Source organism: Puntigrus tetrazona, chromosome 7, assembly GCF_018831695.1.
Source record: "Puntigrus tetrazona isolate hp1 chromosome 7, ASM1883169v1, whole genome shotgun sequence".
Lineage (NCBI taxonomy): Eukaryota > Metazoa > Chordata > Actinopteri > Cypriniformes > Cyprinidae > Puntigrus > Puntigrus tetrazona.
Window position 1 is genome coordinate 15,245,713 of NC_056705.1, and position 16,259 is coordinate 15,261,971.

The following is a 16,259-nucleotide window of genomic DNA, read 5'->3' on the forward strand; positions in this document are numbered from 1 at the left end:
TGCACAATCTGGTAAAGGGATTGTAATGTAAGCAAACAGGTTGGTCAAGAACAAGTTTCTCTTGCTAACTTCTTATGTCACGTAGCCCTTGACTGTCTAAAGTGATACCACTGGGTCCTGACTGCATGGCTGTGCATTTAACTTTTATTTTGGTGGGCATAAAATGCTAAACTCTTTTCATGTTTTTAAAAAAACTGCTGAAGTTTCTTTATGGTGGTTCATTGCAAGTTGCTGTAAAAAACATTAGTTGCTTTGTTATGTTATGTTATGAAAGTCAAATTTGTAACAGTAAATACTAAACAGGTCTAATATTGTTGCAATGTGTACATATGTTTTAAAATAAGCTTACACAAATTCTGTGAAACCTGAAAAATGCAAAAGTAACAACAAATCACGAACGTTATGTATATATATATATATATATATATATATATATATATATATATATATATATATATATATATATATATATGTATATATGATTGACATTTTTGTCTAGATCTAAATATGATTATGAGAGTAACAAAAATTGTGACAACAGACATTAGGTTAATTTGTGCTGTACAGATAAAACTACAAGGTTATGAAAAGCAGACCAATCAAATCTCCAGCTCCAGATCCTGATTAATTGTAACAGACTCCATACCGGCCTCTCAGAGACGATGAGACACCCTTAAAATATATGTATATATATTTTTACTTGTATTACTTTAGAAATTTCAGTAAAACAAATCCACCTTTGTCAAAGAACAGGATGTCCTGTAAGAAGAAAAGGAAAAAGAAGAGATCAGACCAAACAATTACTACTATAATGATAATAATATTTTAATAACTGTGTACTGTTGATATTTTCTTAACTGATGTCATTTTAAAAATATATAGTTGTTTCAGCTAAAAATATCAGCTCTGAATGAACTTTCCTAGCACACAATATTTATTGGGAGTTGAAACCATTGGCTTAATACTCACAATAAAGAGGCAAGCACCCAAAAGTATAGCCTTCATTTTAACATCCATATCCAGAGGGAACTGGATACAAAAGTTGCTGGCATCACTAATGCATTTCTTTAACAAACCACTCCGTTGTTTTGTGATTCGACCAATAGACTGTTCACCAATAATGCTTATTACCTAAAAACAGACCTTCTTAGTGGTGCAAAATATATGTGTGATCCTAAGATCAAACTCTAAACACCTTAAAAAAAACCTTAAACTTATCTCGCCTGAAAGAAATGGTACCTCAAAGTCTATTTCACCAAAGCACTTGAATGGAAGGAACGGTCCCTGAATCTTCAGTAGTTGCTCATAATTGGGGCCCAGGATGAAAAATTTTGGTAAAAAGGACCACTCCTGTTTCACATAGCCTATGGTTACTCCAGGGGGAGCCTGCACCTCAATCTAAGGGTGGAAAATGTACATCAATTAATAAACAAGAAAACAAAGTATATCAAAAGATGTACAATAAGCAGACAACCTCATTTCTAAGTCACTTTAGAGTGGCAGGCGTTTTAAGAGCACTGAATATAAATTTATAGCAGTTTTCAAATTTCTTAACAGGAATGCCAAATCGTTCTCTACTATGAGCAATTACGTATACATTTAAAGAGTCTGACTGTTCTAGAGTATTAAATAGTGCATTAAATAAATACTGATAGACGCATGATAGACATGAGCTTAAGAAGCATGTAAACACACAGCTAAAAATAGAGCACTGACCATGTCACGCTAAATAAGTTTAACCCCCGTACCACTGTCCCGGAAAAAGAAAAAGCTCAAATTCCTGCACAGCTGCTTGCAGGCATGTTCTTCAAAACTAAATCACATCTAAAAATAAAATTACACCTTTAAACTGTTATTCTAAGCCTTTGACTGCAGAATTAGTTTTTTTTTAGGCTTTTGAGCAGCTGAATACCTCATTAAACCATCAATCATTTTTTGTTTATATTGGAGATATATAGATATACAATAGGTTTGTGAGAATTAAATATCTTTTTATAATATAAACATCCTTCATTACAGCATATAGCTGTGACTGTTGATAAAATTATGCTAATCTTTAACAAGCAATTATGTATAATGTCAGTCATTTTAGGTCAAAAATGTACTTTCTTTGGAGTGAAGTCCATCGTGTTGGAACTTCTTTCAACATTTAAGTAAAAATGTTTTATTTAGCTGTTATATTAGCCTGATAAAGGCTGATGAAGTCTGTTCTACCTCTTGCAGGAAGCAGCGCATCGGTCTGTGCAACTGAATGACCTCTTGGTCCATGTTATTCTTAATGTGCATTTTAAAACCATGTGCTGGACCAAATAAATTGCGTATTAAACAGTCACTCTCTTCTTTGGCATGGTAGATCTCTTGCCCGATGCTGTTCTTGATCTCATACTGGTTGTTAGTCTCATAGCCAGTTAAAGCTGTAAACAAGTATGATCAAAGTTTGTCAGATAAAAATATAGGTTTGAAAATAGTGAACGTATGAAATCTTTATGGCATTAGCAGAAATGCTTTTAAGCATTGGCAGTAACATACTTAATAATAATAAAAAAAACAGACTAAGAGAAGAAGACTCACTCTCTAAACACTCCATTTTTTGGTGAATAAGTATCTGGTCGATCTGAAATGCACCAAGAACAACAAGTAGGAACCAGACATAACAATTCCAGAAAGATTCATTGATCGAGCAAGAGAAGTACTTTAGCCCACCTGAGTGAGGTACTCGAGACCGGGTGGTACTCCAAAAAGTAGAACTGCTGGAGGAACCACAGGTGCTAAAGATGTTTGTGAGGAAGATGGAGATACACCTTCATTAGCCTTGCATTGTCTTTACAGCATTAATGTTTATTAAGTACATCCACACTATAATCAACAAAGTATTTATTTCATAGTCTGTTTTGAGAAGCACACGTTGAGGTGTTAAGCTTAAGATTATGTTGTCAAGCCTAATTTACTTCCAAATGTAAAAGTTTAAAACAATAATCAACATTAAATCACTGTATTATTGTGCACCCATGTTCCTAGAAGATCATGTTGACTTGATTTGAATATGAGAAAAAGGCCTTGTTTTAGTTGAACATGCGAACGTCTAAATATAACATTCATATACACATTTATTCTGAGGTGGTGAGGTGCTGGGTTACCTGGACTAGACTGATCCAAGACCGTCCGAACAGGAGGTGGATGATTACCTCCCACAGGGTAGGCGGATATGTGCTGTCCCAGCTGAGGCATTTGGACTGGATAGCCAGGTTTAAAGCAATAATCAACAATGTGTGACATTTCACAAGTTTATTTTACCAATAATAACATTTTAGAACCCATACATTTCTCAAAAAACATGATTAATATTATTACTATTATTTTTATTACTACCACCTGTGTATTACTGAGCTTTGTGAGGAGCAGGATTACTTGGAATAGATGAATTCATGAATGTAACAATATCATTTTCATAGCATTGTAACATCTAAAGGTTACAAACTTTTCTTTTTACCTGTTAATGACTGAACCTGGGGAGCTGCAGGATTGCTTAGACTAGACGGATTCATGACTGTCTGAACTGGAAAAGCAGCTAGAGAGACCGGCTCGGGTCCTGCTGTCGGAGGTATGGCATTTGGAGGGTAGTTTTGGATTGGATAGAGTTTAAAACAATAATCAATAAGCTTGAGAACAGAATCAAATTGCAAGCTTTATTTTTAGATTTAATAATCTATTTTGCTTTGATTACGACATTCCAGTAATACTTTTTAGAACATTTGAAGATCTAAATATTGCAAACCCCTCAAATATACAATTGTTTTATGTTTACCTGTATATGACTGAAACTTGTGAGGTACTGGATCAGTTGGACTAGATGGATTCATGACTGTCTGAACCGGAACTGGTTGACTGTTGACTGGAGGAACCTGTCCAGGACCTGCTGTCTGAGGTATGGCATTTGGAAGGTAGCTCTGGACTGGATAGCCTAGTTTAAAACAAAGATGAAAGAGTGATAGTGAAAATCTTGACACTTCTAAGACTGAAGATAGCGTGGTAACATGTTTACGTGCCAGCATTTGTATTGATGTGATATGTGTTGCATTTGAAAATATGAACTTTCATTATCTATTTTGAAAAACAGAGCCTTTTAATTAAACATCTGAACTATTGCTGTCGAATGATTACGATTAATTCCATCCAAAATAAACGTTTTTGTTTACATAATATATGTATATATAATGCATATAGTTTTCAGCACTAATTAAATGTTATGCATCGCTCAGATATGTACATTTATTGTATGGTTTACCTTTATATGGCTGAATCATGCAGGGCACTGTGTTAATTTGAACGGATGGATCCATGACGGGCTGAACAGGAGTTGGTTGACTCTCAGCAGGTTGAAGAACTGGATCAGGACCTTAAAGAGAGTGAAAACCTTAAACTTTCCAGTTAGAAGAGTAACAAATATTCTGTAACACCTTCTTTCACATTCTAACTGACAAGCGGACTAGCAGTCATTAGAGTATTAGTAGACTGTCTGCCTAATATCATCTAACACTTTGTTTTGATGGGACCATAACATACTGACTATCAGAAACTCTGCAAGTATATACAGTATTAACTTATTTTACTAACCCTAAACCTACCCTAACAGTTTACTCTAGGAGTTAATAGACATGTAGTTGGAAATTAAGTAGTTGGCATATTAACAAAGTTACTTATAGAATGTCTACTAACTTATAGAAGTTAGTAGAATGTCTAATGTGGACTATATAAATCAACCATAACCAAATATTCATCTGTTTAAACCAATGTTTGTTTTTATTTGTGTATAAAATCTGGATTACTAAATAACAGCGAGTACATTTCATTTCTGACCACAGAATTGAAATTGTAAAATACTCAGATATACATACACATGTATGTATGTTCTTCATGATCCTCGAGAACAGCTTCATAAATTGGTTCAGACTGATCATCTGGCTGGAGTCCTTGAGGATTTGGAAGGTCATTTTGGGATGGACAGCATATTTTTAGGTAAAAAGACAAAGAAAAGTGAGTAAAGAAAACTTTTTTTCTGTTTGATCTACTATAACTTTAACTTTACTACTCATTAGACTAAATTTTCCATGTTTGTTTTGGGAAGTTCAATTTTCGTTTGGCTGAGCTGTTTGGGTCATTTATCACATTAATAAATTCAACTTCCTTCACTGAGACATTATAGTACACTCAAATGTACATTTATTGTATGTTTACCTCCATATGGCTGAACTTGGTCAGTTTTTGGATCAGACTGATTCAAATCCAGCTGAACTGGAGGTGGTAGATTCTCTGCAGCTGAACTTTCTGCTTGAGGCATAGGATTTAGATGGTTTTGGTGGTACTCAAATTTTAGACAACATTCAATAAAACTGCATACACTCGATTTTCGTGTGATCACTAAATGACCAGACATCTCTAGGTTTCAGATCACAGACGTCCATTTTTACAATCTTCACAAATGTGAAATAGAAATGAGTTTGGGTAATGGGTACGTTTTTCAGTAAATAACCACTTCAGTTTCGTCTGTTCATCCAACAAAGCTTTCATCTTGCCTGCTTTTTGAAATTCTATAGTTCTATGGTTTTAGACCCTAACTAAGACGCAGGAGCTAATTTAATTCCCCTAAACGGTATTTTTAGAACTGAAACCAAAAAGTGTGCACTTCTGGACATCTTATTGATTAAAAGTGGATTTCCAAGCTGTTCAGTGAGGCATGTGCATATACACAAAAGAAAACAATAAAAAGGGAAGCTTAAGGCACAGACTGGCAACAAAAAACAAAAAAAAAAACATACTCATAACATGTCTATAGAATGTGGTCAAACATGTCATTGCACATTCTATTCCTTCATCTTCCTGATCAAAATTTTCACATTGAAAAAATATATATATTTTGGCCATTCAAACAAGATAAATCGATGTTCATCACGTAGTACTAATATATAAACTGGCATAGTAAATCTGTGACTGCTAACTGAATAATTACAGGTAATATAATTATTATGTAATTTAAACTATTAAAACTTCAGTACCTGGTTCTGACATGGTGAAGACCTTTTGTTAGACAAATCACTATGGTGATGGAGAAAAAATAAGTTTATTAAAGTTCCACAAAAAAAATGTGTTCCGATCATTTCAGAAACAGAAAAGGCATGATTTCTACTAGAAAGAACAAAGGCAATTTATTACTTACCTATTTAAACCCTGAATGGAGTCTTACCCTCTTGAGATGCTCCACAAATAAAATGCTCTTTAGAGATCTTGCTTGGTGTTTCTCGGAATGATTGTTCGGATCAATAATATTTTGAGATTTTCTTCTGTTTAACATGCAGAGTGCAGATACCTGTGTTTGTGACGTTATCTCTAATATGCATGTGTGGTTTCTGTTTTAATAGTATCTCCTCCCCTTTTCTTACATATTTAAAATAACAAACTGAGAAAGGTATTTTTTTCCAAGCTCAAATAGCAGTACACTACCTAGTAGATAAAATGGGACCCACACACAACAAAATACTTCCCACACAAACTATCTGTCTTTGTTTGCAGGCAGTATTAACGTAATTTGTTATTTAATGTTACATAAAGCATTGATGTAAAATCTTGATCTCTTCTTATTTTGGTCAAATTGGATACCCAAAACACATACAATGAATTTTTGAATTATTTCTTCATTTGTGATAATTTTGTAAAATATGAACCCAGGAAATTAGAACCCAGGTCTTACAGAAACAAGCGCATCTTGTTGACATCAGCTACTGTTGAATTTTCAAGCATAATTTAAATGTAAATCATTTTGTGATTTAATGCAAAACTGTCTATCATATACACTGCTCTGTGTGTGTGTGTGTTAAGGTAAGCCAAGGAGTGTACTTTTTAGCTTATGTTTCTTTTCAGATTTTGCGCAAGAGTGAGAGAAACTACTTTTCTTTAGATTAGGTGTTATAAAATGGCAAATGATGGTTATTGTACCTTTGAGGATTTTAACCTTTTCCTAGATGCAGTAATATGATCACGCACACACCACCAACATAACAGTATCATGAACTTATGTTATACTAATATTGAATATTATAGAAATAAATACAAACATATACACAAGATGACACATGCATATGCATATATATATATATATATATATATATATATATATATATATATATATATATATATATATATATATATATATATATATATATATATATATATATATATATATACACACACACATATACACACACTTTTATTATGCATTGGGAGACCAGAGAATGTAACACTACAAGTTGAACAAATTAGTAGATAGCTAACGGGATGATAATTTTGATTAACAAAATGAATATGTACTAAATTTAAAATTATGCCCACGTTTTCTAATATGGTTATAATTCACCCTGTTAGTGATAGAGAACAGGTTTCATTTACAGCATATAAATGCGCCGAACATGTACGTTTGAAATACATAGCACACAGACATTAAACACAACAGCTTCAACATTCCTCAGTCTGTATATTTTAATCAAGTTATACATTGAGTATACTCTCTTACTGATAGAAGGCCAGTCTCTATATAACCAACCAGACAAAAAATATATATATACACATGTGGTATATAATGTATATTTTATGAGGACAGGGATATTAATGTTAAAACCTATTCGTAGGACTTTATGTTTTTAGTGTTTCATGCTACACATGGATTTAATTGCAGATTCTTATTTTAAACCATGTTAAGAATTGGCTAATTAATAGGCTCACAGAGAGGCTGTCTTTTATACGCTAACAAGCGCCCCCTGTAGGACTCTTTCTTTATTCTAAGAAAGAGAGAAAAAAAAGGCATTCTACCCCTACTGTCTCTGGTCTATACACATGCAACTACTTGCTTGCTTTTTCCTTTTCTCATCCGTTACCAGTATCAGTAACTAGCATGTAACTCCCATCATACTTGGCTACAAGAACATCCATATGTTTTAACTAAAATGCACAATAAAAAATAAATTTCCTCCTAAAAGACTGAAAAAAAAATAAAATACTTTGTGCATAATTCTGGAAATACACACATATGGTTGCATTTTATACTTTATTTCTAATAAAAAAAGAGAGAAAAATTTGTAACAAAAAAGATAAATGTTAGTTTATCATACCATTGCAACAATTTGTAATAATTGTAGGTTGATGGTTTAAAAGGCACAAGTGAAGAGATACTCATGATACCTCGCCTGTCACTGTAAATGTTGCTGGTCACGTGAATGCTACAAAATGACCTTGAGCATGTCTCTTGTTCTCACTGCAGTGCCAGCTGTCTATGGCTTTGGTTATGGCTTAAAAAAAAAAAAAAAAAAAAAAAAGTAGAAAATAAGGGATGTCCAGACTCAGACGTCAAACTTGAAAGACGATGTTAGTCAATCAGGAGCTCTAAGAAAATACAGTATTGCGCTGGTTTGTGTCCCCCACTTTTTCAAAGAACATGAAATCCTATGAAAAGAAAAAGAGAAAGATAAAGGGAGTAAGAACAGAACCTATTAGGGGAGGAATATGCTCTAATTTCTGGTGTATTACAATATTTGGTAACATTTTTATTTTGACACGTTAGACAATATACTAACTGTAAAGTAACTTTGCAAAAATATTTCAATTATCAGTTATTAGAGTATTAGCAGACTGTCTGCTTAACATCTGCTTTACTTTAATGGTCTCCCAACAGATATTCTACCAACTACTAAGCAAGTGTATGTCAGCTTTTTCTACAAATCCTAACCTAAAACTCTGCTAAAACTAGTTAGTTGACATGTAGTTGCTAATTATATATATTATTTAATTTGGACTATGAAAAGTGTAAACTACTATATTTATGTTAACAAAATACACTTCATATCATTTCTAAAAAGGCAAGCTCGGTGCTGACATTTATTACATCAATCTCAGTGATCTATGACAATATTTGGCTGAGATATAACTATTCGGAAATATAAGGGAGCCAAAAAAAAAAAAAATCAAAATACTGACAAAATTACCTTTAAAGATGTCCAAATAAAGTCCTTAGCAATTCATATTACCATTCCAAAAATAATTGAGGATATTTATGATAAGAACATTGACTGAATATCTTTATGGAACTGATCTTTACTTTTTCTGGCATAAAAAAAACAATAATTGTGACACATACAATCTATTATTGTTGGCTACAAATTTGGATCATATACATGAATATTGGAAAAAGTATTAAGTGGTAGAAAGCTAGCTTCACACTCATACTGATGGTTTGTGGTTGCAATAATGGTTAGTAATATAACCGTAATGCCCACTAGGGCATTATGAAGCATTCATACATTTGCGGATCAGTAAATATGTCATTAGCTGGATACTTACAATAAGGAAGCAAGCGCCCATAAGTACAGCCTTCATCTTAACATCCATGTCCATAGGGAACTGGATGCCAAAGTTATCAGTGTCAGTAAAGACTTCCTTCAACAGGCCGCTCCACTGCTTACTGATTCTTCCGATAGGCTTGCCAGTACCGTCTTTGCCTTTAAGCTAAAGAGAGAAATACAAATTTATGATTAAAAACACACACCTGCCAATTTCAAAATGATTTTTGTTTGTTGTTAGTATAATGTGTATCTTTATATTTTTGTATATTAACAAAGCAACAATGAAAAGTTACCTCAAAGTTCACATCACCACAGCAGTTACATGCCATGCAGGGCCCCTCGAGCTTCATCACAGTCTCCTTGTTTGGCCCCTGAATGGAGAATTTTGGATAACAGGGGTGCCAGTCCTGCTTCACGTACCCGACAGTCGTTCCCGGGGGTGCCTGGACCTCCATCTGAAGGTGAAATATTGCCATTTAAAGACAAAAGGAATTAGAAATTAAAGCAATGCCCAAACTGCTTTCTATTCTAGAAGCAATGGATGAATACATACATTACTGTTCAAAATAATTAGTGTTCAACGGATAAATTAAGATATAACTGAAATATATTATTATATGATATAATGAAATAACGGAACTAACTGAATGCATAGTTAATATAAAAAACTGGATGACTAATAATTGCTTACTGCTAAATTCTAAAAAAAACAGAGGTGTTTATTGGACCAAAACCTCTACACATAATGACCAATATGTTTCTAGCATTTGCAAAACTGGGTTTTGACGACACTGCACTGGTTCCCCATAAACTGCTGGATTTGTCTGGCCAATTTTGACACACTGTTTCATCATCTCATAGGTCTCACACACACACACACACACACACACACGTATGTATGTAGAGGGTCACAAAGCATTCCTACAGATCAGCCAAGGGCTGTGCAATATATCGAATGTCGTACAATATATTGAATGTCATGCTTATCTCGTCAGTAAAGCTGGTTCCATAATTAGTCGTAAATCTCCATCACCTGCTTTCAGATTGAGCTGCATTTCATACACAGTTGAGGATCAGTGACAAGCTACACAATACCGGCCTTACTGACGAGATGCACAGGATCAACACATAACTCTGGGCAGAAGAATGGTTGAGTAAATTATGTTATTTTTGTTTTCTTTGCGCAAAAAGGATTCTCGTAGCATAGTAAAACTGTTGAGCTACTGAGTTGAGCTACTGATTTATCAATGTAGTTACCATGTTTCTGGACCTGGATCAGATTTACTCAATAGGTCTTACAGCTTTGGTGAGTGATTAATGACAATTTTCATTTTGGGGTGAACTAGCCCTTTAACATTAAACAACTGGACGCAGAGCTCTGATATGGCTTTTCTGTTATACCTCTTGCAGGCAGCAGGGGCACCAACAGGACACACAACGGAAAGGTCTGATCAGTCGTATGACTTCTCGATCTGCGTTGTCTTTGATCTTCATGTCAAAGCTGCGCAGGGCACCACAGCAGTTGCGTGTGCAGCAGTCATTTTTTTCTTTGGCAGAGTAGATCTTTTGACCGAGACTGTTTTTGATTTCATACTGGTTGTTGGTCTCAAAGCCAATGATTGCTGCAGAAGACCAAAAAGTACACAGAGAAGTTTAATAATATTTCAAATAAACAACTTCTACCACATGCACATAACACAGAGGAAATCTCACCCTCTAACAACTCCACTTTCTGATGAATAAGAATCTGATCGATCTGAAATGCAAAAAATATACTAGTCATATTAAGTTAATGTTAATACAAACTTTCTGACTATCTGACTTTGCATGTACCAATACCTGAGTGAGGTACTCCAGACCAGGTGGTACTCCAGCAGGCACTGAAACAGGAGCTACAGGAGCTAGAAAAGGTTGTGATGAAGATCATTAACTAACATGTTGCATTGTTTTTTTTTGTATTAACAATCACGTAAATGAATCTTATTCATGTCATGCAACTTTGGCGCGTGTGTAGTCACATTTCTCAACACCAGTTGCTCCATACCCTATTGCAGTGGTGGCGAACGTCTGTCCTAGCGAGCTCCACCCCTGATTAAAACTCGCTAAACCTGTAGCTTCCTACTGACCCTGCAGACCTTGATAAGCTTGGTCAGGTGTGTTTGATCAGGGATGAAGCAAAAATCTGCAGTGCTGCGGCTCTCCAGGACTGACGTTTGCCACCCCTGCCTTATTGTTGACCATTTTTGTAATTAAGTTCAAATTTAGACATGCAAACCTCCATGTGGTTGGCCTTGGTGAGATGCTGGACTAACTTGACCAGGCTGATACATGACCGGCTGATCTGGAACTGGCTGGTATCCTACTTGGAACCCTGCAGGTGGGGCCGATTGTCCAGGTTCTCCATAACCTCCCATGGGATAGGGGGGCATGGAGTGCCCGCCTTGCTGGGGCATGGGATAAGGAGGCTGGTGTGGAGATGGGTAGCCTGGTATAAACCAAATTAATATGCAAAAGAGAAAAAAAAATCTTAGTTTACTCTAATGAGATATTAGGCAATACTGTAAAAATTCAAAAACAGAGTAAAGGTCCTTGCACACAGTTATTCATATGCACTTTTTGTTTCCTTTCCTATCAAAATGTTTGCTACAGATGCGAAAATCCAATTGTTTTTTTTTATGACAGACAAATGTTTCGGAGGCAGTGTGTAAACATGAATTTACAGGGTGTAGTCATGCATAATGAAATGACTGGAACAACTCACTGATTTATTCTTCTCTTTTAAAATCAATAAATACAGACACCCAGAATTATACGTGTTCTTGTAGGATAAGAGGTGGTTCATATAGACCTCCTATATTCGGTAGGACAGATCTATTTTAGACCGCAGCATACATGTGAGGCATTCCAATGGAAAAAGATATAAATATAGCCACCAGTAACTGGAAGGGGATGTAAATGATTTGCTCATGAACAATACATGCAATTGTATTTTAATATATTTATCACCTTTTCTATTTCACATCGGCTCCACAAAAACCAGATATGAAAATAAAGCATTAACTGAGCGTCAGAAAATACGTCAAATATGTAATTTCTGGATAGTTGTATAATAAACTACTTATATTAAAATGTATTATTAAAATCAAGTCATTGTAGCTTTTTCAGATTTTTTTTTAATGGTTCAGTTAGTGCAGAACCATGGTTCAGCAATAGTGATGGGCAAATATTGCATCCTCAAATTGTGCGATATTATTATTAAAAACCAAGTAATTTTTTTTATTGTTGTACACCAGTATTATAAAAAAGGAGAGAAAATGTTTATTAAAAATTTGAACTATGTTGCTGTTTTAATTCCTTTTTGCTTGCATAAATGCAGCCCTTGTGAAAAAAAGTTTTTCTTCAATAAACAAAGCCAACGCTTTTGAACGGTGTGTACCTCAGGAGTGACAGCAGGTGTAGCTTAGTAAACGTGTATTACGATGCATTTAATCCTCCTATTGATCCAATCCAAAAGCATCATTTTCATATGAAAAGGCTTTTCATTTGAGCTACCCAAATCTATAAAAAAAAAAAATGTATACGGGCATGTGTTTGAATGGAATTAAACTCTCTCATCACAAAGGCCCATCATCTAGGAACTGTCCAGGCACAACCCATACCATTAGTGAGACAAGAGGATAATGTGATGTTATAAGACACATAATCTTATACTGTCAAGACTCCTTCAAAATATTTATTAAATGCTGTACCTCTAAAGTTATACATGTATGATCTGACCTGAAAATAAATCATACATATATGATAAAACAGAAATAAAAGTGCAAAGATAAAGCAGTCTATTTAAGACTGACAGAAAAGGTGGAGAAACATCATTGACAGCAGATGTGTGCATCAATACCCTGTCGTGCATCAACATGCCTGAGGTCCTCGAAACACTTTGTGGGAGTGGTGGTTTTTTGTTTCCTTTCAAGTGAAACTAAAATGCAGTTAAAATTCCCACCAACTACTCCTGACTGCACTGAATAATTCAGGATAATTACTGAATTAAGAGCATTCATGGCAGGTTGCTCGCTGGTGAAGTTATGAAGCTTACCGATGAAGGGCGTTGTTTGGTGACATGTTTTGGAATCCACGTTCATTGTAAAAATGTTCCATTTCCCCTTTTGTGTGGTAAGGTAAGGTAAAGTAAAAATAATTCTGGTGGTTTTAAGTTGAATCTAGACTCTTAATCGTTGCTAATTTGATTCTCAAGACCTGCCACATGGAATTGCATCCCGCTTCCATCATGTTATCTTGCTGTTCATGGTCATGTGTCCAAGGCTCAAAGCATTAAGTTAAGTGCTGGGAAAAAAACAATTATCGTTCAGACTCGGTCAATAAAAATGTAGTCATGACGGTTGCCGACATGGTTCACAAACATTTTCTAAAAACAGTAAATGTTTATAGTAAATCAAAAGAAAATCTGTGAGAAATGTGATTAAAGCTTTTGAAACAAAAAAACAGAATCTTTATGGGAGAAATGCATGTATTTGAAAGCAAACCATTTCCTGGATATTAGGGCCACAATTGGTGACCTTTTCTCCTTAAAACCATTGACATTTATGTCTTGTCATTGTATTTATTGCACACTCCCATCTTGCCATTCCAGTTTTCCAGTGCTAAACATTGTTTAACTCATTAACCAGCACAAAGGATGAGACAAGCCCTTTTGCAACAGATTTTTTTTTTTTTTTTTTTGATTAATGCATTATATAAACGACTTGCACATGAACACGACTGGAATACATAAATCTGTAGTTTTGGTGTGAAAATAATTAATGCTGCTATGACACTCAACATAAATGGTGTCAGTCTGTTTGGTAACTACTAGCCTGAATTCCCCAGCTTGTTAAGAAAACAGTTGCTCCAAAGATGATGGCGCTATTAGTCCTAATAGCATTAAGGAATCACTTGACTGCGAGTTCAGCAACAAAATGCAGTCCAGTGTGGTCTGGACTAGAAATATTTTAATAGTAAGAAAGTCTAAAGTGATAATTATCTGCGTGCGTGCACACACACGCACACACAGATTTACTCTTAGAGCTGTGTCTCGCCCTAAAGAGACCATCACTAATTTTCAGATATCACTTTGTATGTTCAGACAAAACCAAAAACAAAAATTACAGGTAAAGCTAAAGCCACAGATGCTTCTATAGAACAATTCTCAGCTCTTAAAACGGCATGGCCTGTAAAAATGTGGAACACAGCCACTTTGTAGGCTTCACTTCCTGCATTCCTTTCCCCCTGACCTCTAGAGAAAAGTAAAATTTCCACCAAAGCACACACACCTTCACTTCAACACGCATTAAATTGCATGCATCTCACTTTAGGAGAAAAATAAATAGACCGTGCAGACAATTTTCAGCACAGGGGCTGTAACCTGCATAACTTAGTATGTAATGCAGGCATCTAATGCAACTCACTAGCTGGTTAATACATTACATGCGTTGCAATTCCTAAAAAAAAAAAAAAAAAAAACACAAACATGCACTGTTGCATTTCAAGGAAAAGAAAAAAAAAATTACCTGGGCCAGACATGTTGAACACAGATCTTAGATTTTCAGAGCCAACGTCCGCCTATCAGCGCCACGATCACTATGTGGACGAAGACAATGTGGGAAAGTTGTGTAAGTTGTGGAAACAAGCAGAACAGGTCCAAAAAGAACTTAGTTCAACTTAAAATTAAAAGACCCGTGTTTAAATGTTTAGGCAGCATTACAAAAGCAATAAAGTACGCAAACCCAACCGGATATTAAAGGAAGTCTGTCGGCGGGATAGGCGCCGGTCTTTTAATTCTCGTCCAGAGTACTGCTCACTTTTTCTTTTCTTTTTTTGAGGAGAAACATACTGAAGCAATAACACCATGACGTCATGTGAAGTGGGTGTGGCGATATTAGATTGTGTTTATCGTATGGGGTCTTTCTCGACAAAGACAACGGCAAATACGGCCAAGGGTTCGCGGAACTGACAAAAGCTTAATCTACACGCTTAACAACAAATATCATGTTTATACCAGCGAAATGAATAACGACGGTCACATTCCCCGCTGTTTATCTATTATAAGAAACAATGCAGACTACAAAAATGCTGCAAAACGGTAATAAACACACTCTGTATATCCGAGACTTCTCAAAAGGGGGAAGAAATAACCCACCATGAAAACTCAGACTTACATCTCAGCTCTTGAGAGGCAGGTTCTCAAACAAGCCTCAGGCAACACAATTTCCACAGAGCACTTCTCGTTGCAGTGATTATTCGGATGTGTGGAAAGAATAAAGTTCTATTATTTCACCCACTTTCGGTTTTGACTTTTATTTTTAAAAAAGAAAGAAAGAAAGACGACGACGACGACGACAGCGATTAGAGTCAGAAAGCGTTTGAACACTACACCCAGACACGAAGCCTTCGCTTTCTCTATGATTCTCCTCCTCCTTTTATATGACGCAAATAAATTAGTAACCCAAGACTCCTATTAAGGAACAAGATTAACAGTTAAAACAAAAAAAATGTTTTTAGTTATTGAGCTTGAAGTTTGGGGAGTTTAGTTAGGCCTATTTAATGTATTCGTAATTGGGTTTTATATAGCCTAAACCATACTAGCGTTGTCCAACCCGGATTGAGTACGATACCCTGGTTTATACTTTATCGCTTAAACTTCCTGACGGACCCACTCGTGAAAACCACAAACACCAACACTATCACCATTTCAACTTTTCAACACCTCCAAACGGCTCTGCAACCTCGAAAGAACTGTAGGTGTTTTTTTTAGTAAATGGAAAGTATCATTAAGGCGGTTGGCTTGCCATTGCCGATGGAAAAAAAATACAGGCTAAT

The 16,259-nt window shown here is 35.3% G+C and overlaps 2 protein-coding genes across 5 annotated transcripts; both read right to left on the bottom strand.

The window, feature by feature from the left end:
• Positions 1 to 435: 435 nt before the first annotated feature.
• si:dkey-62k3.6 (phospholipid scramblase 2) lies at positions 436 to 7,029 on the bottom strand. Of its 3 annotated transcripts, none has more exons than XM_043245476.1 (14): positions 6,215 to 7,029; positions 6,054 to 6,093; positions 5,236 to 5,328; positions 4,896 to 4,970; positions 4,286 to 4,396; positions 3,806 to 3,961; positions 3,491 to 3,589; positions 3,138 to 3,233; positions 2,704 to 2,768; positions 2,572 to 2,614; positions 2,215 to 2,414; positions 1,240 to 1,398; positions 970 to 1,131; positions 436 to 759 (listed from the first exon to the last, which is right to left on the bottom strand). In XM_043245476.1, the coding sequence occupies exons 2-14, from the start codon at positions 6,064 to 6,066 to the stop codon at positions 706 to 708; spliced, it is 1,326 nt and encodes a 441-aa protein (XP_043101411.1). In that variant the 5' UTR covers positions 6,067 to 6,093; positions 6,215 to 7,029; the 3' UTR covers positions 436 to 705. The 3 variants fall into 3 exon arrangements, with proteins under 3 accessions (XP_043101411.1, XP_043101409.1, XP_043101410.1); XM_043245474.1 differs by having other exon boundaries at positions 440 to 759; positions 3,491 to 3,592; positions 6,215 to 7,028; XM_043245475.1 differs by having other exon boundaries at positions 441 to 759; positions 3,491 to 3,592; positions 5,236 to 5,325; positions 6,215 to 7,028.
• A 479-nt stretch (positions 7,030 to 7,508) lies between these two features.
• On the bottom strand, positions 7,509 to 15,840 carry plscr3b (phospholipid scramblase 3b). 2 transcript variants are annotated; one of them, XM_043245436.1, is made up of 9 exons: positions 15,599 to 15,840; positions 14,951 to 15,020; positions 11,662 to 11,871; positions 11,226 to 11,287; positions 11,100 to 11,142; positions 10,788 to 11,008; positions 9,680 to 9,841; positions 9,385 to 9,549; positions 7,509 to 8,490 (listed from the first exon to the last, which is right to left on the bottom strand). In XM_043245436.1, the coding sequence occupies exons 2-9, from the start codon at positions 14,961 to 14,963 to the stop codon at positions 8,431 to 8,433; spliced, it is 936 nt and encodes a 311-aa protein (XP_043101371.1). In that variant the 5' UTR covers positions 14,964 to 15,020; positions 15,599 to 15,840; the 3' UTR covers positions 7,509 to 8,430. The 2 variants fall into 2 exon arrangements, with proteins under 2 accessions (XP_043101371.1, XP_043101372.1); XM_043245437.1 differs by lacking the exon at positions 15,599 to 15,840 and adding an exon at positions 15,172 to 15,293.
• Positions 15,841 to 16,259: the final 419 nt, after the last annotated feature.